The following is a 26,017-nucleotide window of genomic DNA, read 5'->3' as shown; positions in this document are numbered from 1 at the left end:
CAAGGCATTTATTGTTAGAAAAGTTTTAGGGCCACCGTTATCATCCTTGTCGAAAGAACAGAACAGTTTGTTATTGCTAATTAATCTGAAATGGGACCATCACATTGAAGCCATCTGCCTGAAGGCGGGAAAGAAACTGTTATTCTTTAGTCACGCACAAAATAGGGCCAACCATCTAGCTCGCTCGAGGCGCAGGACAGCTTCAAGAGAAAAATTCTTAAACAGTCGAGACTGGTTAAATTGAAATATTATTTAAATCAACTACTCGGAGCATCCTCTTTAAAATTCCGCGCAAAAGTTATTGTAACTGTTGTAGACACTCCTGCTAGGGCCTGAGAAAGGCCTGCACTATGTGTAAACAGAAAAAGAGTCAAAGTGTGCAACAGTTTCGCCTTAGGCTGCGCATTTTTTTTTAACTTCCAGACATTTGGAGGTGAGCATGGGGGAAGCTGAGTCGGGGTCACATGAGCAATAGGTTGTGTACACACTGGGAGCTTGATATAGCCACTAGATTCTTGCAGCCCGTCAGGCTATCAAGATAGACCAGGTGTCACGCAGTGCTAATTTAACCAAAGACCGTCAACTGAGCTACTATGTGAAGTCCCCATCCTCCATACCATGTTGGAGGCTGATTGCTGTAGAATGTGGAATGAATACAGTGGGAGTTTTTTTGGTTTCAACACTCTTGTAGCGTATCAGGGTCGCAGGACGAACCTCGAACAAGAGCGCTAAAGTGAGCAAATATGTCAAGTCCACCCTTTTTCTGCCCTCTCCATTCCTCATCCACTCTCAGAAACTGAGATTCCTGGGCCACAGTTTACTATGGCCTTCCTGAATTATACCCGCCGCGGTGGCTCAGTGGTAAGGCGCTCGTCTACCGATCCGGAGTACCCGGGTTGGAACCCGACCGCGGCGGCCGCGTTTCGGTGGGTGGTGGTGGTGAAAACATTTATTCAGAAGGGACAGGAGGTATATTTGGATCAGCCCGTAAGGGACCGATCCTTAGAAACACTAGGTGGAGGTCCCTAGTTTGGGACCCCAGTGGCGGTGGCCGCCGCCCGGGTGCGCCCGACTAAGGCTTCTTGGGCCTGTAAGTCGTGGCAGCCGAGCAGGGTAGCCTCCCAGTCCTCCCGGGTTGGGTTGGGGATGGGGGGAATAGCCGGGTTGGAGGGGCAGGCCCACACTACGCGACATGTGTCCGAAGACACCGCACTACAGTGCGGGCAGCTGCCGCTCAAGGAGGGTTCAAAATGTTTCAGTGCTGCCGGGCCCAGCAATGTATTGGTGAGAAGACGTAGAAGGAGCCGCTCCGCCTTCTTGAGGCCTTTACATGAGCTAGGATAAAGGTGATGGCTATCTTGATAATAAGTTGTAATATCTTTGAACGTATAGACCGGATTAAAATCGGGTTCGGGATCGGGTGTGGAGGAGAAAACTGCCCGGTGAGAAAGCGCGCGGGCGGCTGCGTCTGCTGCCTCGTTTCCTGGACATCGCTGATGAGCAGGGGCCCATATAAGGTAACGATGTGCGGGGTCCGTATCCCGTATGCAATTTTGGTAGATTCTATAGGCTAAGAATGGAGTGCAGCCTTGTTCGGGGTTCCGACAGGCCCCTCGCGAGTAGGTGATTCTGTATTTTTAATCGGAATGTGAGGCTGTTAACTGTGTGTCTGTTGTGAACTACAGCGGCCGTGTTCCATCCCCCGTTGTGAGGGTCGTAGGCGTCCAGGTAATACACACCTGCTTTGCTGCCATACTGTCGGTCTAGGGCTTGCGCTCGTGCCATGCGCCGACCACTATGGTCTTCGTGTGACATGTTGACTGGAAGAGGCCGCACCTGGAGGGCACGTCTCCACAGATCTGGGATGTGAAACCTGTCTTCCATGGGAGCGGTGTGTTGCACAAGGAGTCAAGCAAGAAGGCGGCAACCCGACTCCGTCAGCGACATGCCTGTGTACTGATTTGTAAGGTGCGCCTCCCGGAGCTCCCAGAAAGTATCAACCACCCCAAGGCCATAAGCCGGCTGTTTCAAGTAGTGACGGTGAGGTCTAGGGCACGTTTAACAAGTTTCCGAAGGATGACCTCAAGGGCGTCCTCCTCTTGTTTCCGTAGGTGGAGATAAAGAGTCGAATAGAGAATTCGACTAGTTACGGAGGCGTTTGCCAGCCGCAAGGCACCCTTACTTCGTAACCCCCTGCGTTTGTTGGAAGCCCGGCGGACCATGCGGCACACCTGGCCCCCCACCTTACGGAGTTTGGCCAATGTAGTGTCTGGCCGTCTGTGTTTGTGGATGTAGAGTCCGGGAGATGTAGAGTCATACTTTCGCGTATGGGACCAATCTCAAGAGAAACATACATTTTAGTTGTGCACTTTTCTGAGGGGAGGAGGGGCACAAATTCCAATTTTTGAGGGGAACATTGAAGACCGCAGCGGCGGGCGTAGCGCTCTACTATCGTCACCGCTCTTTGCAGGCTGGTACCAAAGTCCTATGTGCTGCCCTGCGTGGCCCACAGAGTAATGTCATCGGCGTACAGGGCGTGCTGCACACCGGCGACACCACTCAACTGGGCAGTTAGGTGCATCATAGCCAGATAGATGAGCAGCGGGGAAAGTACCGCGCCGTAGGGGGTTTCCCCGCGGTGGAGGCGAAACGCAAGAGGCGCCCGTGTGTGCGATGTCGGTGCACGTTAAGGATCCCCAGGTGGTCGAAATTATTCCGGAGTCCACCACTACGGCACCTCTTTCTCTCTTCCTTTCATTCCCACCTTCCTCCCTTCCCATACGGCGCAGTTCAGGTATCCGCCAAGATATGTGAGACAGATACTGCGCCATTTACCTTCCTCAAAAACCAATTTACCAATTCACCTTCCTGAATGGTTTAACCGCGTTCTGGAAGGGAGACACTGGGCACCGCAAACGCACCTCCTAAACGTAAAAGAGCGTCAAGCATACTTCTCCGTGCGATAAATTATGCGAACACATATACGTGTACCAGAAAGAAAAGTATCAGAATTGTCCGCACCTTCATATTAATGCTATGTTTGGGCCTGAGGTTAATGTTGATAGCAACATTTGTTCCCTTTCATTTCCTTGCGAATCAGACCACGCTGCACGCTTATTTAGGAGTAAACCGCGGCACAAAAGGGGCAAGGTTCTTTTAATTGTAGTTCTCTGTCACTGATTTTGGAACGCAGCATGACTGATAAACATCGCCCTGGAAATGGAGCGAAGCCGTTTCGGTAGGCTTCATGTATGTCTTTAGTGAAAGAAAAAAAATGTTTTTTGAGAGAATGAAATGCACCTTAAGTGTCTCACTTTTCGATGGACACCTCAACAACGCCGCGAGGGAAGGATGGAGGCGGAGGTGAGAAGTACGAGTTAAAGCGATGTCGTAGTAGAGGGCTTCGGATTAATTCCCGTACCCTAGCGATGTTTAACGTGCACTAAAATTGCACAGCACAAGGTTGCTTTCTTACTTTTAATAATAATATCAATGGTTTTTCAGGAAAGGAAATGGCGCAGTATCTGTGTCACATATCTCGGGGGACACCTGAACCGCGCAGTAAGGGAAGGAAGGAAGGTAGGAGTGAAAGAAGAGAGAGAGAGAAAGAGGTGCCGTACGAGACGTCTCCGGAATAATTTAAACCACCTGGGGATCTTTAACGTGCACTGAGCTCGCACAGGATGCGGGCACCCCTAAGTTTCACCTCCATCGAAACGCGGCCGCCTCGGTCGGGTTCGAACCCGGGTACTCCGCCTCGGTACACGAGCGCCTGACCACAGAGCCACCGCGGCGGGTTTTTAGAGCGCAGCTCTTTGGCGTCCGTTCCTGGGTTTCGCGTCGTCGTCGGCGTCGGCCTCGTAACCAGCTCCGCCCCCCTTTCATCCCCCCAGCGCTAGCAGCGACCGACTGATAACGACCGACTGATACCGCTGGATGCCGCTGACGCCGCTAGAGAGTCAAGATAACGTGACTGCATAGAACACCGTCGCCGCCATGCAGAAAAGGAGGAAAGGGTCCCCCCCCCCCCCCCCCCCCCCCTGTTCTTGTGTGGCGGATAGGGTGCTCTTCAGTTGCCGACGCGCCGGTTATTCCACGTAGGCCCCGGCACGTCGACGAATACGTGACCACCTTCCCACGGCTAGACCTGGTTCTTAGCGCTGCGGAAGCGAGGGTATCATATTGTTTGTGTCGGCATCGGCGGCGTTGTCCCTGAAACCAACTCCGCAGCTGGGGTTCACTCACTATCGAAAAGGTGAAACAGCTTATTTGCTGCGCTCAAATCTCGGATTAGGAAGTAACGTAATCGTCGGTAATTTTTTTTACTTTTCGCCTCCATCAAAACGCGGCCGCCGCGGCCGAGTTCGATCCCGCCCACGGATTCTATGACCGACTGCAACACGATTAATCAAGAAATTTTAGGACAGACCAATACCCGAGGTTTTTTCCGTGCTCAGGTGTCTAAATGTGGGTGGCAAGGGGGATAGGGTGATGTAGGTACTAGGGGGAGAGGGAGAGAGGCAGCGGGGCGGTGGGGGTAAAGGGGGGGTGGTGGCGGGTGTCTTGATGACATCATAACTGTCTCAAGCAATCGGCGAAAATTATGAAAGACCACAACTTGAGTTTTCCGAATTTTGTCTTTTTTTCTGTGGAAAGATTTCTAATGCACTCGCATTAAGAGAAACGAACCAAGTAAGACTTACGTTCTTTTGGATTCTTCTGAAATATTGGAAAAACTGAGTTAGGCTTAAGACAAAAGAGTGCTTTCATATGAAAAGATCTTATCTGAGGCGATATGCGAATATCGGTGATTCGATATCCTGGCGGCTGCTTCACACAACAGTGGGAAGATAGCGCAAGCCATAAAAAAAACTATTCATCTTATGCAACTCCAACATATGCACACTATTAGGTTGATTTAGAACGCTGCATTGTTTGCTATGATTTCGAACATTCATGCAAGCGGCGTGGTGCCTACTGCTTAATCGTCTCATCATAACACAGGAATACTCATTACATGACCGGTCTATACTGCAGCACTCATTACGTAGACCAATCGTCAACTGAAGCTGTCAACCTTGCATTCACACGATATCTGACTACACGACGTATTGCAGAAGAGTTGAAATCTGGGTTAGTTGGTACATTATACTTAAGAAAAACCAGCCAAAAAGACGGGGACAAAGGAGAGACGAGGCACACACAACGACTGGACTATCAACTGTGCTTTATTGAAAAAACAGCCAGTCTCCAAGAAAGCACAGTTGATAGTCCAGTCGTTGTGTGTGCCTCGTCTCTCCTTTGTCCCCGTCTTTTTGGCTGGTTTTTCTTAAGTACGACGTATTGAACGGCTGGAAACAAAATAACAGAAGAAAAACAGTGTGAAAACGATGAGCACGTGCTGCTGTTCTTTTGCCATTTTATACAAAGAGTCGAGAATGCCACGTTCTGCCGACTGGGAGAGTTGCTCGCGTGATATATCCGTCGCAAGCTGGAATTAGTCACTTTTGCATAAACCAGCTCCCTTCCACGCTTACCTGCCCTTGCAGACGCGTTCTCTTCATAGATGAGCTGCACGTTCGATACAAGTGGCGAAGGATAACCTGCGACCGATAACGAGCACATAACAAAAATTTAACTGAATTTGTTTTACTCTGATTCATGGTGCCACCCCAGTCAACACTTCTAATGACGCGGCATTGCAGGCACTGCGCAAGGGTATGGGATATCAAGCCGCGCCACTGAGCAAAAAAAGAAACTATACTCACTCATTGTGAGGATTCTGTGGAAATTTTTTTTAAAGACACGCTCGAAGAAATGTTGCGGTCAAGCCACGAGTCGAGGATACGTCCGAAGCAATCCTCGTATCAAGGCCATCACGATGGAAAGAAGTCACACTGGGCTGGAAAGAAGTCACGCGATTAATACCAACATCGTTGGCATAATTTTCTACGCGAACGTAAAAAGTTGTAAACTGGAGATGGGGTTTGTAGCGCTCTATTCTGATTTAATTTTGCCATCGGCCATTTGCCGAAGCTACCGGTGGCATCGGCCATGGGGGATGGCAGGAAAACGACCACTGCGCCACCTACTACCATAAACACGCCCTGCATCCAATGCTCAGGGAAAAACCGGTGCTGGCGCCAACAGATGGCTTTCCACGGCGACACGTCTTAATGCATCCCGAAATTCTGCCTCTTTTCTCCGCCTCAGGAAACAAACTGTGCGGTGGCTGCGCGATGAAATCGGGAGACGTGGTCCCTTTGACACAGCCGGACTGCATGCGGTGGTAGTTGGGTTCCTAGCGGCGGTGACACATCCATACCGGCCGTGTCCACGATTGCATTTTTACTTCATCACCTGCTATTCTCGTCCTAGACTGACGTCACAACCGAATGAAAGGAAAACGAAACGAAGCGTTACACAACACGTTCTCTGACGTGTTACGCGGGATGCTGTCACGGAGCCTGAAATTTAATGATCATTGCTAATCTCGATGCTCTGTAAGGCTGAGCTCTTGCTAATCCCGAAGTTCTGCAAGACTGCGTGAACAGAAGACGATTTTTTTTTCATAATAGCGAACAGCGAGGCTAGGTTTCGGTGAAGTCATTTTCGTATAATACAAGAAATTGAGCTTGTTGAGCAGTTTGGGCTATAGTTCAAGGTGAATACCGGTCAAACAGCTCTGGAACAGCGGTGGTGGTGGTGGTGAAAACATTTATTAAGAAAGAATAGGAGGTATGTTTGGATCAACCCATAAGGGACCGATCCGTACAAACACTAGGTGGAGGTCCCTAGTATGGGACCCCAGTGGCGGTGGCCGCCGCCCGGGCGCGCCCGACTAAGGCTTCTTGGGCCTGTAAGTCGTGGCAGCCGAGCAGGGTCGCCTCCCAGTCCTCCCGGGTTGGGTTGGGGATGGAGGGAATAGCGGGGTTGGAGGGGCAGGCCCACACCATGTGATAGGTGTCAGAAAACACTGCACTACAGTGTGGGCAGCTGCCGCTAAAGGAGGGGTCAAAATGTTTTAGCACTGCCGGGCACAGCAATGTATTGGTGAGAAGGCGGAGAAGGAGCCGCTCATCCGCCTTCTTCAGGCCTTTCATGGGCTAGGGTGAAGGCGATGACAATTTTGATAATATGTTGTAATATCTTTGAATGTATAGGCTGGATTAAAATCGGGTTCCTGATCGGATGGGGAGGAGAAAACAGCCCGGTGAGAGAGAGCGCGGGCGGCTGCGTCTGCTGCCTCGTTTCCTGCCAACCCCTGATGAGCAGGGGCCCATATAAGGTAACGGTGTGCGGGGTCCGTATGCCGTACCCCTACTTTCTACTATTAATCATGTTCTTAGTTCTTGTTGTGTATCCAGTCATTGGATTCTTTAAAGCTAAATTTGAGGTGGGCTGTTATCTTGATCAAGGGTGGCCGAACTGCTGCAGGCGAGCCGCATGCGGTTCTCCGCAGGTCCAAGCGCGGCTCACAACTCTCTCATTCAATTTCCCCCCTGAACTTTCTCCTGGGTTTCTGCCTCTGAAGAGCGATTCCTGACCGACGCTAACTTTAGTAAAAGCAAGCTTGAGGACTCGAGAAACTTCCCATGAGCTTATACCTGTATTCTCGGTTTGAAGATATCAAATATTCGAGCCGTCTTTCTTGCTTCTAAACAATTCTTTCATGATCAATGTGTTGAGTAGCTGCTCTCCAAGCATGGAAAGCTTCGTCGGAGAGGATGCAGCGTTCGAAGTGGAGCTGCAGGAACTCGAAGAAAGCGAAGGTTGGAAGATGATAATGCTGTCTGCGTAGACTGCTTAATTCCAGCGGCACCAGGTGCCAGAAGCAAGGTATCCCTTTATCAAGCATGCGGGCCAAGAATTTGTCAATGCTTAGATTCATCTACTGCTGTTAGGCACTACCCTCAACAATGAAAGTCAAAAGAGTGTGCGACCATTACGGACGAGCGTATGAGCTGCTCCCGACTTGAACCACTTCATTCGAGACGGACTGCAAGACTTAACGAACAAGACTTGCCTTTCGGCCGGTGCGGATGCTGCGATGCGCGCCTTTTTTTTTAGTTCTCTCTCCTCTTATCTTTTAACTGTTCTCTATGTACTCGTGGCAGCGGTGGTGGCTCGGCTCGAGCCAGTCGCCAGGCCCGTGCACTTTCCTTTTCATCCTTCTCTCAGTCGCTCCAACACAACAACATAAAGAAGAGGCGCGCATCGCAACAACCGCGTCCGCCGAAGCGAAGACGCTGGCTTAAACAACAGATTCACCCGTGATGGTTTGCGCCCAAGTGTTGACCAACTGATGCGCGAAACCTTAGAAGCGTTACAGGTACTGAGCTATTGAGTGATTGGAGTTTACCTCCAATGAGCGCGTGAAATTGCCAGCGCCATTTTCTTTCTCTCATTGTATTATTTTGCGTGACTTGCTTCCTAGCTGCTACTTAAAATGCGCGAGAAGCGAACAGATGTTGAGTTCAGAGCCATCCGTACAAAAAAGCTGTTATCTTGGGTGAAACGCTAAAAATCACGCCGGAACTTGGTAGTTCTGTACGGTGCCGACAGCCTTACAGGGCCCTACCAGCCCAGATAAGCAGTGGGGACTGATTCACTCGGTTCTCACAAGGATGAAGTGACGCCAAAATCGAACGCAGAAGATATGAAAAGCTCTGAAGACGTTGTCTGCACACGTTAATCTCGGTTATACCGTAGTGAGTTAACTGGTAATAGAAAACGCAGCCCTTGTTTGGCGCCGTCCCCCGATCGCATTCCTCAGTAGCCCTAAAAGCTGAAAGGACACACGGGCTCTGTTAAGCTTACCGGAGCTGCAGCCAAGATGGAGATGCTGCGTAGCAGGAACCACAGAACAAGCACGGCAGCCTGGTAGTCGGAGGCAGCGGTTTTTCACGGCAGTGTCGCGGCCTGGCGAACACCTAGAAGACAGGAAGAGTACCGACCGTCAGCGATGAGCAAAATGGCGGAACTTCTTCTTCTTCTTCTTCACCATATAAAAATGGCACATACCCACGCGGGGGGATTGGCCAAGGCACGAATGCCAAGGGGGGAAAAAAAAGCGGGAAAAAAGCGAAGTAAAATAGTGACCTGATTGCAACGGCTCGCGGCACGAGCTCATTTCTCTTCCTTCATGCTGCTCTTTTCCTGCGGACTGTTGCTTGTTTGCTTGCAAAAAAAAAGATTCTTGCTAACATTACTTGCATCCTGGAAGAAATGTAACGCACGCCATACTAATACTCCAGTATTTACTAATTATAGAAAACCGCCATAATAGACTAAGACCACAGGACTAGAATGAGGTGTTTGAAATGAATTTTCTTTTCCCATTTTTTTCTTTAATTGAGAAGCAGGAGTTGAAGGAGGAATAAACGTATACTGAATGCACGGTTTTTCGTCTCCGGTCTAATTTGGCAGTGTTGAGGTTGTTTTGCACGCGAATACCGTATGGTGTTGTGTTCATGGTACTACTTGCATGTGGCTTGAGATTGGTGGTGGTGGTGGTGAAAACGTTTAGTTGATGAAATAGAGTTTGGGAGCCCCAGAGTGGCCCCGCTAGATGGTCGGCGTCCCTAGTCCGGGGCACCGCATGACGAGGCCCCGTCTCTCGCCCGTTTCACCAGAGCCCGTTAGTACTCAAGCGAGGAGCAGTTGAGGAGGGCAGTCTCCCATGACTCTCTGGAAGGTGTAGGGGAAGGGGGGAGGTGGGGATTTTGAGTACATGCCCACACCATGTGGAAGATATCACAGGTCTCCCCACAGTGCGGGCATCGCCCATCCCTGTTAGGATCGTAATGCTTTAAGATTGCAGGACAGAGTAGAGTGCCTGTCTGCAGGCGCCTTAAAGTTCGCTCTTGCGTCGTACTCAGCCCCTTTTCAGGGGCCGGGAAAAGGCAGCGGTTGTCGCTATAATGCGTTATTTCCTTGAATCGCAGCAGCGCCTGGTTAGTCTCCGAGCCAGAAGAGCTGGGATGAGGAGCCCGGTGAGTAAGCGCTCGGGCAGCCGCGTCAGCGTCCTCATTACCTCGTAAGCCCTGGTGGCCAGGAGCCCAAATGATTCTTTTGGGTGTTGGATCAGTGGCAGTCCGTCGTAGAATACAAGCAGCTAAGGGGGAGATCTCCCCTGCCAAGTAATGATCACATGCTTTTCGGGAGTCCGTGATGATGATTATCGAATTGGCGTGGGCGGCAGCAAGCGCTATCGCTACTTGCTCAGCTCGCATTGAATTCGGGGCTCGAAAGGAGAGTCCATCAACGTGGATTTCCTGGTGAGCGACAGTGGCCGTGTAAAATCCCATGGGCGATGGCCCTGCTACATGTACATAATATACACCGGGTCGGGAGCCGTGTTGTCTCTCAAGAGCCCGAGCACGCGCTTGTCGTCTGTTTTCGTGCATGTCGGTGTCCATGTTACGGGGGAGCGGCGAGACCCAGAGCATATGGCGCCACAGTACTGGGAGTAAATTTCAGGTTCTTTTTCCTTGCACCAGAGGTGCCCCGCCAGAGACGGTTTGTTCACTTGAATACTGAAGCGTTCCTTCGCACCAGGGGTGCCCCGTCAGAGACGGTCTTGTGATGAGTTGAGATGCAGGGGTAAGGCGAATACTTGAAGTTTATGTACAGATATTTAATATCACATACAAGGTTAGGCACTAGAAACATTAAGCACCAAAAAGGACAAACCAAACAACAAAAAGGTGGATCTTTTTCTGGCGCCGGAGCCCGGTTTTAAAGACCTCAAGGCCCGGCCCACATTTGGTAGCACCCAATCATTCTACACTCTTCATATGATTGGCTAATCGCGAGCATGGCCGCCCCTCCATCTACCGTAGGGTAAATCACCCGCTCCACCACAAAATAAAAATAAAAACAAACACAAATACACATTCGTGCCAGCACGTGCGCGAATCGGTACCGCGGGGCGGGGGACACCCGTACTTCCCGGCTCATTCGCGAGCGGCCGGGTTCCGAGAAAGGAGACGCTCCGCTTTGAGCGCCCCCAGCCACGTTCCAATGACCCCGCGTACACTACCGATCCCTTATACTGGGACACGCTCCGCCTCCTCTGGAGTGCAGTCGTGTTGGAGTGCTAAACCGCGTAAGCGGTTTAGCAGGCGGCGCCCAAATTCCGTCTGCATGTGCCGCGTGTATTGGTTCACGAGGTGGGTTGGTTGGTTGGTTTATGAGGTTTAACGTCCCAAAGCGACTAAGGCTATGAGAGACGCCGTAGTGGAGGGCTCCGGAAATTTCGACCACCTGGGGTTCTTTAACGTGCACTGACATCGCACAGTACACGGGCCTCTAGAATTTCTCCTCCAAAGAAATTCCAGCCGCCGCGGCCGGGATCGAACCCGCGTCTTTTGGGTCAGCAGCCGAGCACCATAGCCACTGAGCCACCGCGGCGGCTTTTCACGAGGTGGGCCTCCCGCAGCTCCTGGTAGGAGTTTAGCATCCCCAATGCCTTGAGTTTGGCATTAGAGGTAGCCACCGGGAGATCCATGGCTCGCTTAGTTGTCTTGCGGATGATGGCGCCTATTCGCGCCTCGTCTTGCATTATTACTAGGAATTACCTTTTTAAGCCCATTACACCACCGTTTATTTACAGTTTTGTATAACGTCTCATATAAAACAAATTTTTATACCTTCAGCTTGGCGCACGATAGCCTTAGCAGCTTATGCTCCTTTAGCCCAACACAACACAATCCTTCTCCGACCCGACAGCGCTATTTACGTAAATCCCAACAACTCCAGCCTACCAGTTCAATACCCGCGGCCGTCGAATCGACTACAGATCACGCTGGCCTTCACGGAGGCACAGAACTACGCACTTGTTGCTATTCGTCGTCGCTGCTTTCGAGGCGCCCAGCCGGACTGACTAGAGACCAAAGCTTTGCCGAGAAAGAGTAGCGGTGCCTTTCAATAAGAGTACTTTCGCTGGTAATTCATTACTTTTGCTGCGAAACTACTGGCGAAAAGCAAATAATTACTTTATTGAATTACTACACAAAGAAAGGATTCATTACTTTGCAAAGTATCGGCAAAAGTAATTAAACAACAGTAATTTTTGTACGTTAATTCAATTACTGTCATGTCAGGAGAGTATACCCCCTATGTCAACTCGCATTAGCGATCAGGGGTGCCGCCTGTGTAAAAATATATATGTCTATATTGCTTGGAAATTAATTCTGATTGATGGGTTCACAGCACCTGGTCATGGAGAGCACCAAGATACATTATCCGCACAGAAGATTGAAAAACAGATAAGTATCATAAGAATCCCCTACCAGCCCAGTGCTCCACCAGAGAGAATGCAGCAGCTCACCAAGCGGCCAGAGGGGTGGCCACCGGGCCCCATTCAAAGGGAAAAGTGAAATAGACGATGATCATGATAATGGCAATAACGGAAAACTGTCTCAGGAGTTGGTGACGCCTCGTCTGGTCACTACCTTGTGTTAAAGGGCCACAAGTTTGGCTTCTACCGCACGAGGCTGATTTCAGGTTGCTTGACGGTGGAACTTTCTCTGATCCGTCAAGGCACCTGTGGTCAACACCCTTTTCCCAAGCATCTTACCCTAGAAGAGACGAGAAAGAGGGCGAGGGTAATGTTGTGCCTATTAAAGAAACCGGTCGGTGCCCGGCGGCACTGGGTATCGAAGCCAGCACATCCGGAATGCGAGACGGATGCTCTACCACAAGTCCAGAGCACTGCAGGCTTCCCCGAAGTAGGGGTGCCCCAACCACTTAGAGAAACGTTCTGGAGCATTGAAAACTAGGAATTAGATACCCACACGGTAGGAAACAACTCAAGAAAAAAGAAGAAACAACGCTACAGAGGCCACATACCCACACGTTCTCCAGCCCTAGCATAGCATGCAGAATCAAACCTGACCAATCTCAAGCCACTTGCAAGTAGTACCACGAACACAACACCATATGACATTCGTGTTTAAAACAACCTGAACACTGCCAAAATAGGCCGGAGACGAAAAACCTTGCATTCAGTAAATGTTTATTACTCCTTCACCTCCTGCTCCTCACTGAAAGGAAAATACGGGAAGGAAAATTTATTTCTAACGACTCATGCTAGTCCTGTGGTCTTAGTCAATTATGGTGGTCAGTCTATAATTAGTCAATTAATGTGCGTTAATAGCGTGCGTTACATTTCCTCCAGGATGCAAGTAATTCTGTGCACCTATCTTTATTCCTATCAGTCTTTAAAGGTAGGCAGAAGAAGATTCTGTTTTTGTGGGTGGTCACCGACAAACCTATGTGACTGATGCGGGGACGTTGAATCTGCGCACCATTTCCTTCTCTGCTGTCCAAAGTTCGCACTTCAGAGAAAGATTTACCTGGAGGTCCCTCTCTCCAGGTTAGGGCTCCCGTTATCTCTGTCAGTGTTGTTATCGTTTGGTGCAAGCGTCAAAGGATTTGCATTGGGTTCAATTTGTGGGAATCTCCATGATTACATAATTGCAACTGGTAGGTTGATTTGCTAACTCCTTTAAAAGTCTCGGAGTTTTCTTTTTTTTATTTTCGCCAAAATGTTCTTTGCTATTTCACTTCAGATATTCTCCTGTCGTTTTTCATGAATACATTTTTCAAAATTCACGTTTGGCTCCAATATTTCGTCGCAATCCTATGGAAATTTCCCTATTTATACCACTATACCTTGGTCAATCCCCCCACGTGGGTATGTGCCATTATAAAGAGGCGAAGAAGAAGAAGAAAGAGGAGCTCGTGCCGCGAGCCGTTGCAATCGGTTCCGCCATTTTGTTCATCGCTGACAGCCGGTACTCTCCCGATCTGCTAGCTGTGCGCCAGGTCGCGACACTACCCAGAAAAACCTTCGCCTCCGACTACCAGGCTCCCGTGGATGCTCGGTGGTTCCTCCTACGCAGCGTCTCCATCTTGGCTGCAGCTCCGGTGAGCTTAATATAGCCCGTGTGTCCTTTGAGCTGAGTGGTCGTTTTTCTGCCATTCCCCATGGCCGGTGCCGCCGGCAGAGGCGAAGAATGGCTGATGGCGAAACGAAATCAGAACAGAGCGTTACAAACCACATCTCCAGTTCATCGCCTTTTACGTTCACGTAGAAAATTATGACAACGCGGTTGGTAATTATCGCGTGACTTCTTTCCAGCCCAAGCGGTGACGGCCTTGCTACGAGGATTGCTTCGGGCGTACCCTGGAGTTTTCACTTCACAACAACATTTCGTCCAGCGTCTCTTCCACTAAGAACTTTCTAGAGATTCCTCACAATGAGTGAGTATAATTTTTTTTTGCTGAATGGAGTTGCTTGATATCCCATCGTCTTGCACAGTGCCTGCAATCCCGCGTCATTGATTATCAGTTTTGTTTTGGATGGCACCCTGAGCCATAGTAAAACAAATTCAATTAAATTTTCGGTGTGCGCTATTTATTATTGCAGGTTCTTCTTCGCCACTTGATTCGAACGTGGAGCTCATGTATGAAGAGTATGCATCGGCCAGTGCAGGTAAGCGTGAAAGGCTGCTGGTTCGTGCAAAAGCGACTAATTTCAGCTTGCGCGGATACATCCCGTGGGCAACTCTTCCGACAGGCAGAACGTGGCTTTCTCGACTCCTTTATTAAAAAGGCGAAAAGACCACAGCACGTGCTCATCGTTTTCACACTGTCTTTCTTCTGTTATTTTGTTACCAGCCGTGTCAATGCGAGTTTGACAGCTTCAGGTGACGATAGGGCTACGGAATGAGTGCTGCAGTATAGACCGGTCATGTAATGAGTATTCCTGTGTTATGATGAGTAGATCAAGCTGTAGGCACCACGCCGCTTCCATGAATGTTCCAAATCATAGCAAACAATGCAGCGTTCTAAACCAACCTAATATTGTGCGTGCGTTGGAGTTGCATGTGATGCACAGGGAGCTTTTTACGGCTTGCGCTACCTTCGCTCTGCTGTGTGAAGCAGCCGCCAGGATCTCTGATGATCGTTATTCGCATATTTTCACAGATGGGATCTTTTCAAACAAAAGCATTTTTTTTCGCTCGAGCGTAACTCAGTTTTTTCAATATTTCAGAAGACTCCAAGAGAGGGTAAGTCTTTCTTGTTTCGTGCGTCTTAATGCGAGTGCGTTAGTAGTCTCATCACGGGGGAAAAAAAACTAAATTGGGAAAAAAACTCGACGTTGCGGTTTGTCATAAAATTTGATGATTGCTTGAGACAGTAATGACGTCATCAAGCCGCTTAAATAAGTATCCAACCTGGTGTTGGTTTGGTTTGGTTTATGGGGTTTAACGTCCCAAAGCGACTAAGGCTATGAGAGACGCCGTAGTGGAGGGCTCCGGAAATTTCGACCACCTGGGGTTCTTTAACGTGCACTGACATCGCACAGAACACGGGCCTCTAGAATTTCTCCTCCAAAGAAATTCTAGCCGCCGCGGCCGGGATCGAACCCGCGTCTTTTGGGTCAGCAGCCGAGCACCATAACCGCTAAGCCACCGCGGCGGCCCAACCTGGTGTGATTCGCAAGGAAATGAAAGGGTGCAAATGTTGCATATTACTGAATTCTCCTCAGGCCCAAATGTAGCACCAGTATGGAGGTGCGGACAATTTTAGTACTTTTTTATTCTGGCCCACATATATATGTGCGGCTAATTTGGGGCACGAAGGTGAAGTGACACCAATTTACTTTTAGGAAGCGCCTCTGGGCTACCCCGCAGTCTCCGTTCGAGAACACGGTTGAACCATTCAGGAAGGCCATAGTAAACTGTGGCGAAGAAATCTCCGTTTCTAGGAAGAGGTTGAGGAAAGGAAGGGCGGGAAAAAAGGGCGGACTTCACATATTAGCTAACGTTGACGCTCCGTGTGTTCGAGGCTTCTCCCGCGACGCTGATAGGCTACAAGAATGCTGAAACCAGAAAAGCTCCAACATCGCCATATACATGATCAAAGAATCAGTTTCTTTTCCCCCTTGAGGCAGATAGCTTAAATGTAATGGTCCCATATCAATTTAATTAGCACTAACACTGAAACTGTTCTCTTCTTTCGACAAAGAGGATACCGGTGGCCCTAAAGCATTTCTAACAATAAATGCCTTGGTCAATGTCTGCTGCGTATCTGAGCCGTACCATTCCGCACGAAGCCATATCCAGCGCACCTTGAGCGCGATTCGAATCAAATCGTGCAGAGACTACGACCTCAAGACAGCAGCCATGGGCATCGCCTTGTGCCTGGTCGCCGTAGGAGGTGTCGGGCTGACCACTTTCATGGTCCTCGAAATGTCCCGCGCTGGTAAGAGCGTCGACATGCGTGCAAGACAGCCCCCTCTGGCATCTCGCTCAAAAGCCTGAATTGAGCGCTGCACTTAGCGATGACAGGGCGGCAGTCTTTGCATATTTCTTGACGTATTGATGAGGTGCAAATGTTGCAATCAGACATTGTAGCGGAACTCACTGTTCTGGTATAAGTCAAGAATCGGGCCAGGACCATTTGTAGAAGGGGCAATACATATTAAGGCCTACGGAACGCAGAACAAGCGCTAGATGACTGATGTACGTTGTTTACAGGGCATTGTCCGTAGACCAAAGTAGCCACGCGGTCATTACCGCTTCTCGCGCCATCAGGAGACTTGTTATCACGCAGGGGAGAATAGCGGCTTCGCAGGTTCCCGTCACGCCGGTAATCTCAGAAGGTGACCAGGGTTAGCGACGAGAGCGTAGCCGCTCCGTACGCGCTTGTTCGCCCACCCACTTTTTATACATCGCGCCAGCCTGGCATATCCCCTCATGTTGAGATAGGATGGGATTTGCGATAAGGAAAGGTGATTAAAACTGTGGTGGGTGAATTGTACGAGTCATTCATGCAACGTGAATTTTAACGTTAGCAAAACAACAGCTGTGTAACCGTGGTACGGTTGCGCCTGTGACACTAAGAAAGCTGCGTTTAATATGTATTATTGGTGTGGAATGCTGGACACCAAAATAATTGTAATCATTCGACTGCAATGATCGTGTAAAAGAAGAATGCACCATTAGTGTTCCCCTATACCATTCATAACACTGAAAGCAACCGCTAAGCTAAATAAATATTTAGGCATTACAATGTTTCGTCACTTGATCCAGATTGGTCACCTGCAAGATATCTGTGGAGTAGCCAAACTAATAGTCAGTTTCCTAACGCGCAAGATAAAAGATGCACCGTCGAATGTCGAGCTAAAAGCAAATAAATCACTACTACCGCCAACCCTGGAACCACCAAACTTAATCAAAGATTGGCATCAGTAATATCTCGTAGACGAACTTCACCGGCAGCGCACAGCACAAAGGACGAAAGAGACACGAGAACAGGGGAGAAGCTCTTGTGCTGTGTTCTCGCGTCTCTCTTCCGAAGTTGGTGCTTCGCGTTTGCTCTTTCCACGAAGATTCACCAACTAGGCCATACCAAGACGTTAATTCAACTTTAGCTTGTTCGAAAATTCGCAGTTAGGCTAATACTTTCTTGTTACCCGAGCACGTAGTCTGTAAGCAAACTAAGTCCACTAGCAATGCTGCCTCCACGCGAAAAAATTTCTAAGCCTAAGCATTTTCGTGAACGCTACTACAAGGAGCCCTATTTTGCCTCCAGCTTGTACTTCCGGCCACCTGGCAGACTGCCATTTCGTTCTAGTCACCCCTTTGCAGTTATCTCCATGCCGCGAGGTGACGCTGATAAATTTTAATTTCTCCGGAAACTATTCACAGAAAAGAATTTTCTTAACCGACACTTGTTGGATAAAACTTGCTGACTGGGAATTTCTGAAAACTGCTAGGGACTATGTTGCACTCACTGAGCATACCCTCTCCGCCCTGTATCTGCTCAAATCGCCTAAGAGAATATAAAAATAAATAAAATAAGTAATATGCCTCAGTGATAAACGGCTGCTAGAAATAATCACTTTCGTTTCGGGGCGCACAAGAATTAAACTTTACATTGTAGTAAGACATTGGTTTGTGCGATTATGTTCTGTGATCAACGTTGCTGTATTATCACTTTGTTACCCGAGATTCCACCAGATCGCTGTCGAATGATAGCAGCAGACCAATTGCTTACGCTTTGATCCAGATTTTCGTAGGTGCTATAGCTGCGTTATCTCAGTTGCTGTCCGTCACCTTTAAACTGAGCGGCTGGCATTGTCTCTTCGTCGACCGCGAAGCAAGCTTCGCAGCTGGCGAGCTTCATTAAATTCATGTTTATGCTTGCTCAAAAAAAAATCATTCGAATTTAACGTTCGCCTTTTCTGTAAATTTCAAGTCTCGATTCTTGCTGTCATCCCATCCAAGTCACGTGTCGAAAGAAAATTCATTAAGGCTTTCTTGCTACACAGGATGCTTTCATTGAAGACAGCGTTTGAATTAGTCTGAAAGGAAAAAGGTATCTGCGCCAACGCATTACTTTCGCTACCTGCTACGATTTTGACCTTAGTTGCGTTTCTAAACTGTTGCAGCTTGTTCGTCGCCAGGCACTTCGACAAGGCGATCACGTAGTTTTCGAGTCAGTGACGTCATGATGAACGTCAGGAGTTTGACGCCAACAGTTCCACAAAAATGCACAACTGACTTATTTTACCCAGAAAAAAAAAATATCAAGTGGTTGTGCATGTTCTTTACAGATTAAAATTGCCGACGATTAGGTTACTTCCTAATGCGAAATTTGAGCGCAGCTCATCAGCTGTTTCAGCTTTTCGATAGATTGAGGCAGAGAATTCGAGCAAGACATGTATGTAGAATTACAGACTTGTTATTTTTCGCACATAATCCTTCTTCAAGAAACATTCCTGTAACAGCCGTAGGAGGCGTTTCGATTGAGAGGAATAGGATGTTCAACCACATAAATGGTAAGAAATTCCTGTTTGTCTCTATATGTACATTAAGGTCCCCTCCCACCCTGCCACTCTGGCAGGTTGCAGTTAATATTTGATCTCGAAAGTTCGTTTACCATTGTCAGCGCTAACGCATACAGTCCACATCTATCTCTCATAAAGCCGCATACCTATACGCACGATTCAGGGGTCCGGTGGCCCAGGGCGCCAGTTATGCACTTCCTTTCCTTAAATGATCGGAGTGTAATACGTTGTTGTTGGGTTCGATCCCGGCCGCGGCGGTTGAATTTCTTTGCAGGAGAAATTCCAGAGGCCCGTGTACTGTGCGATGTCAGTGCACGTTAAAAGAACCCCAGGTGGTCGAAATTTCCGGAGCCCTTCACTACGGCGTCTCTCATAGCCTGAGTCGCTTTGGGACGTTAAACCCCATAAACCAACCAACCAATCTCAATACGTTGTTAACGCCAACACCAATGAACACAATGCCGTAGTAGAGGTCTCCGGAATGATTTCGTCCACCTGGGGATCTTTAACGTGCACTGACAATCGCACAGCACACGGGCGCCTCTTGCGTTTCGCCTTCATCGAAACGCAGCCGCCCGGTGAGGTTCGAACCCGGGTACTGCGGCTCGGTAGACGAGCGCCTTACCACTAAGCCACCGATGCGAGCGAACGCGGCGAACCGCGCCGCAATGGCCTTAACGAAAATGAAATGAAATGAAAATTGCTTTTAAAGAAATGAAATGCCTCTCTCTCATATCTTGGCGCACACCCGAAAGGAATGGACACCACACATTCATTACACGCGTGTCTCCATATTCGCCTCCGTAGAGGCAGTGTGTGGACGGCCGAACGTCTCCACCGTTATCGTGCATTGTCAGCGCCATCTTGAATACTTTGGCACTGTGCGCGAACTGAGACAGCCATGACGTCAAACCAAGCGTAACTGAACCTTTGCGCTTGTATATCGAGGCTTGGCCACAGCCAGGACCAATTTTTTTTTGGCCTTGATTAAAGTTATTCTTTCAGAGAGCGAATTACAAATCGGTTCGCAGACCAGGCAATGTGCAATAACTTCCCGTGGCTTCGCAGATGACATCAGCTATGACGACTACGGGAAGACAGTGGAAGGTGGGAGTGGTGACGGCGCCAGCGACAGTTATGATACTTCCGACAGACGTCGGTGGCCAACCTGGAAGCCGTACCGTGAGTAAATGGAGGGTGTTTTTGAGAGCTATGCGTACATCACAGTCCTTGAATGCTTCCTGATCATGAAACTTCTCCCTAACGCTATCAGAGAGCTTCACACGCTCCTTGCTTCTGCCGCGCTGCGGCGCTGCGGCGCTATTGCCTGCCGAAGTGCATTGTCCGATAGCTCGGCGCTCTCACGAAATAGAGGCGACCCCTCCGGTCTTAATCTCACGTTGGAATTCGATATTCACTGAGCATTTGCGCGTTCACATAAGGTAACATGCGTGAGTGCGACCATTTCGAGCCCTTGTTACGCTTCGGAATGCCGCTCCGGTTAGAGAGGCGCAACCGAGAAACTCTCGGTGGTACCCTGCCCCAGTGGCACGGCGATGCCGAGGAAAACTAAGCGTCCGGTAGCGGGCCAACAAACAGCATGGCTTCTCCTCCACCTCTAATTATGTGCGCTCTTGTGAAAAGCATTTGATACTTTTCCTACTTAGAAATACAGCGAACCACACTTAACAACATAGTAGTTATAACGAACACTCGCATATTGCGAACGAGTAGAGGTAGCACGAAAAGAGGCATTAGAGCAATGACACGGAACCTGTGCCTTTGGAACATTCGGTGAGGGACTAAGCGCTAGTTAATGACATACTAGTCGGAATCAAGAGAACAACTGCACACGTCGTCGGTGATGACTATATGAGAGCTTTAATTTGAAGCTGCTGTTCTGCCTATTTGAGGCTGCCAGTCATACAGTACCCCAGTCACCGCAGGGACTGGACAGACTACCCTGCCTCTAAAACAGTGAGCTATAGGTTAGGTTACTCACTTTTTACTCCCTTATAGAGTAATTCATGTTTATAGTGTACGGTTATTTAAAAACCAGGTTAGTCAGCACGTTCTGTGTTCCGCTTTATTTTGTTCTTATGTGCACAGTGAACAGTGCCCTAGCTGAGGTTGGGAGGTTATTTCCTTCAACCACAGCAAACAACGCACACACATGTAAGCGCTTGTGACACAGCCCAAAACTTTGAGAATGTAAGCGCTTATGTACACAAAAGGGAAACGCTCAAACGAAAATGAAAAATTTAGCGCACGAAAAATTTTGAACGACAGTTAAGCTCCTCTTTAAGGGTATGACGAGGCAGCACTCGAGCAGCAGCAGACGAGGCAGCGGGCCGCAGAAGCGCTTGCTTCTGCGGCCCGCGTGCCTCTCTGGATTTTAGTGTGCGGACACGGACACTGTTCTTTATTTTATTTCATATCGTTTCTGTTTTAGTTCAGGCCTCCCTTTACCGGTGTAGAATGCAAGCTCCTCAGTGGTCTAATGACAGCGCGGCTCGGTCACTACCAAAGGGGCAGCGTTTTGGCTCGGCCATTCTTCTTCGCAGCGAAGTTGACCTAACGATGGCGGAATTATGTCACCGCCCTGTACACCAATGCGCAATTCTGTAGTGACGTGAACATATTATGTGTTATGTGGATGTTGTCTGTTGTTTTCATTACCTGCGTGAGGTCATGGGCTTTTGACGTCACGATCCACTCGACTAATGCGGATTTTCTCGACACGCCAACGCCGGGTTCAGTGCTTAAGAGGATCCTTCACGCTGCCGCGTGAAAGTCTGTGCACATTGCGCCGCCGGTCAGGTAAACTAGCGGAAGCAACCAACGTTTGGACGAGATTGGGTTTTATTTAAGAAAGCACTTTACGACTTAATCTATGTCATGGGGAGATTCTTTTTTATGGGGAGCATCTGTGTCTGGCTCCAACAGTTGATTTGCGGCCATCTCGTCTAGAAAGCTATAATATATCTAGAAATCATAATAATGACAATGATCACCATCAGGCTAACTACGTCCACTGCAGGGCAAAGGCCTCTCCCGTGGCCTCCCCAGTTAACCCTGACCTGTGTCAGCTGCGGCCACCTTATCCCTGCAGTTGTCTTAATCACATCCACCCAGCAAACTTTCTGCCGCCACCTGCTACTCTCTGCTATCGAAATCTATTCCGTTGCCCTTAACGACCAGCGGTTATCTTGCCTTCCCACTGCATGCCCTCCCCATGCCCATTTCTTCCTCTTGATTTCGACTAGTGTGTCATTAACCCGCGTTTGTTCCCTCACCCACTCCACCCGTTTCCGGGTTCTGAATGTTACACCTAACATATTTCTTTCCATAGCTCGCTACGTTGTCCTTAACTTAAGCTGAACCCTTTTCGTTAGCCTCCACATTTCTGCCCCATAAGTGAGTACTGGTAAGACGCATACGTTGTATACATCTTTCTTATGGGATATTGGTATTGCCGCACTTCCACTAAAAGAATCATTAGAAGATACTCTCATATGCTTTCCATCGGTTGAATTATTTCTGGCATGGTTTATACATGTAACTTAACCAGGACCTCGAGTTCCCCACTGCGGTTGCGTCGTGCAAACCGGGGATATTAAGCATGCACACTTCGTCCAAAGCCGAACTGGGCATGAACTTCCTACTGATAATATGAAAGAAGCCAACAGCCACAGAAACCAAGGGGCACAGGGGATATTTAATTAATTTATTTATTTTGTGGTGTTGATAATTTAGAATATTACTGAATATGTTATCCCTTAAAGCTAATTGATGAGAAAAGCAGAAGAAAAAACAACCACTGCCGCCGGTGGGATCCGAACCCACGACCTCCGAATTACGCGTCCGGTGCTCTACCTCTGAGCTACGGCGACGGCTGTCAAATCTTCTGCTTTCGGGGGTATTTATGTTTACAAGTAGCCTAACCTTGAGAGTGTTCATCAGCGCCACCCACGTTCATAAGCGGCGGACGTAGAACGTCCTGATAATAGTCTCTTCTTCCATGTACTCAGCTACCGCTAAGACCCGGAGGAGCCCACGAACCACGACGCCATATCCAATATACACATGGTGGCGGATTTTCACTACCCGGACTACTAAACGGTGGACAAAGTACACGGGTTCTCGAGTACCGGACTGGACTCTCGCAACTACCTCCACTGAACGGAGGTCGACAGAGTACACGGAGTCCCCAGTACCGGACTCGACTGCCGCAACTACCACTACAACGGTGAGGACTTCTACCCGCGGAGGAGGAACGGCCTCTGCGGACGCCCTCCGGCTGGCCGCACGGTTGATCAACCAGTCACTCTCCTGGAACTACCCGCCGTGCGACGATTTCCAAAAATTCGTCTGCTACAGACACGAAGGGGGTGGCTGGCTGTCGCTGGTGAGTTATCTCTCGGCTCACTACATTTAGAGAGGCGTTCGCTCCGCAGCCGGCGCTCTCCGTTCGCAGAAGGACCCTTCAAGGAGTGGAAGTCTACCAGACCAAATTCAACTACTGAGTTTTTCCGGTGCTAGTAAAAATGCCTATTACAGTCCGTACTTGAGTATACTGAATAACCTTTAGCTCTAGCTATAGTCTGGTCAAAACAGAGAAGGAAGCAGCAAGGACTCCTCAAGAGCGCCCAAAATGAACGGCTTAGATTGTTCAGCAACGACTCAGCCAGCGACTTCGCAGCTCCCACGGCCGCTCGTCATTTCTTGCTATGGGCGCAAGGCGGCTGGCCGCGTTGTTTCCCAGTAAGTTGGCGCCATTGCGTGGGGAGCCTGCTTTGAGAGGCATGTTCTGGCTATACTCTACTAAAACATAACATACGTTAATACATTTCGCCTTTCCTGACACTGCACAGATAACAAAACGCCGATAACTTTTAAAGCATATAGGCATATTCATAATGGAGCGCCGTGAACATGAAGCAGAAGAGTACGAAGGTCGACGAAAGGACTCATTAAACTATAGTCTAAATACGAATGAGCCCATGAGGGATTAAGAAAAGAGTAAGCAGTCCTCCAGCGCAATACAGTTGACGTGCGGTCCCCTGGAGTGGATTGCGATTACTAAATGTACGAAATTCTCACTCTTCGCAGTGGATTCATATTTTCAGAGCAAAACATAGCAATTTTTGGCAGTTAGCCATAGGAACAAACTTCTAAATGCGACACTTGAAATCTTTAGGTAATCAAAGAGAGCATTTCGCATGTTTCGAAGAGAACTTGTTTCTTTTTAGCCGTAAGTATTCCTTATTTTTACTGTTGGAAATGTACCCTACAAATTAGACAGCATACAATGCCCCCAAAAAGTATACTAAAGGACAGCTCATGTTTGGCTCTTATATAGGCTAATTCCTGTTTAGAGTGTAGCGCATAAGATGAAAACGTTTTCATGAGTGCATGTAATCCGACAGTTCGTGAGTGCTGGTTACAAAGGCGAAAGCTTTCTGTAGAAGATGAAAAAGCTTACTTAGGCACATTCACATGTTATTTAGTTAGTACAATATCTGCAAAATAGAGTCAAGTATAACCCAACGACTTCAGTTTTCTATCGAATAACATCGATGGTTGATTCTAATAGCCTCGTAACGGCTAACAGAGGACTAATGGTAGATTATGCGGGTTCGTTGGGGTGGGATTTTTGTTAGTTTTGTTATTATTATTGTTATTTTATTATTGTTTTTTTCTTGCCGTTTTCCTGTTGTTAATGCGTCTTGTCACTCCGCCCTAATTTAACTACTGAACCTGTATTACCACGGTACCTATTCTTATTGTGCATCGTTTGTACTTTGTGTCTTGCCGCTGTTATGTCATATCCTGATTAATGTAGGCCATTAATTTCTCCTATGCTTCCGCTATTGAGGGTATGCGAAATAAATAAATAAATGACAATATCTAGAATCCAGGCAACGTTCATCGTTGTCCTTGTGCAGCAGTCGGCCTCAGGTAGCCGACAAGTTAAATATAATGCTTGCCAGTTTTCCAAACAACATAACAGAGGCAGGTTGATTTTAGTCACTAACTCATAATAACGAACTCAGAAGCTAGAGATAATATCAAAGTGGGGAGGATGAATTTTTATGGCCCTAGCGCAACTGTGGCCTAATAGCATAAACGATTGGTTTTAGTACAATCTTATGAATTAAACTTCTCCGAATTCAATCCTCCTTTTTATTCGAACTGGCAGTTTGATCCAGTCAATAAGAAATGTTCTAAATGCTTACATTTAATTAATTCCAACGCCTTGTAATGAAGGCGGATGTTCTCTCCCATTCGAGTCTGAAATGCCGTCAGCTATGTTCTCCCCTTTTTCAGATTCACGAAAACACGCGCAAAGGTATCCTGGAAATGCTCCTAAATACCACTGGAATCCCTGCCACCGGACAGAGTGCGGGAGACAAAGCGACTGCCATGTTCCAGGCCTGTGTCCGCCTCGGATCCAGCCCCAACAACTCCGAGGCACGAACGAGCGCTCCATTTGCGACAATCGCTTAGCGCTGAGCGAAACATACTCCTGTTTTAAAGCGATGGCTTTTAGACTGTCGTTATGCAGTTCCGGTCTCTCCGTAACGAAATTCTCTGATTGGCCGTAACGTCACGCTAACCGCCCCTATGGGTCATCCTGATTGTTCGAGACAACTCACGTGATTTTCTGATGTGATCAAAAACCTGTCATCATGGAAGGCGGACACCTGGCCATCGGATTTTCTTCAATCGACCCAACCTGGCAGCTGGCAGGTGGACCCCAAAAACTGGGAACTTCGTGCACCCCCAAAAGTTCCAAAGAACCCCCGAATTTTTAAAGTTGGTCCATCTGAAAAATGAAATAGATTAGTGGACATTCCCAGCTCGTCAAGGTTGGATTAGTGGGTCGGACAAGTAGAAGCCTACAGGATAATCCAGTAGAAGGTACTAGAATATTGTGCAAGCTGATGACTCATTCAAATCATATACGGCTAATGGAACCGATTCCAACCAGAGTTCTGGCGGTAAAATCTCAGGAACAACAATACACCGAAGCAGGCAACCTAAAGGCCATGTGGTTAAGAAGGTCCCAAAGTTTTTTAGAGGTGCCGACACCCCTGGAGCAGTCGCACTGAGGGTTCGACCCCTAGAGTCAGGCTATTCGCTTAT

General features: G+C 48.5%; 1 protein-coding gene across 1 annotated transcript in view; it reads left to right on the top strand.

Annotated features, from left to right (window-relative positions):
- The first annotated feature begins 7,705 nt into the window (after positions 1-7,705).
- LOC149332581 (neprilysin-like) overlaps positions 7,706-26,017 on the top strand; it is a 46,717-nt gene continuing 28,405 nt past the window's right edge. Inside the window, exons 1-7 of the mRNA XM_089557532.1 lie at positions 7,706-7,772; positions 14,438-14,503; positions 15,065-15,080; positions 16,175-16,278; positions 19,937-20,050; positions 23,065-23,276; positions 25,199-25,342. Coding sequence (XP_089413658.1) covers positions 7,706-7,772; positions 14,438-14,503; positions 15,065-15,080; positions 16,175-16,278; positions 19,937-20,050; positions 23,065-23,276; positions 25,199-25,342 — 723 coding nt within the window. The remainder of the gene's footprint in view (positions 7,773-14,437; positions 14,504-15,064; positions 15,081-16,174; positions 16,279-19,936; positions 20,051-23,064; positions 23,277-25,198; positions 25,343-26,017) is intronic.

Source organism: Amblyomma mixtum, chromosome 8, assembly GCF_055824585.1.
Source record: "Amblyomma mixtum isolate Tamu chromosome 8, ASM5582458v1, whole genome shotgun sequence".
Classification (NCBI taxonomy): domain Eukaryota; kingdom Metazoa; phylum Arthropoda; class Arachnida; order Ixodida; family Ixodidae; genus Amblyomma; species Amblyomma mixtum.
This window is presented reverse-complemented; position numbering and strand designations above follow the sequence as displayed.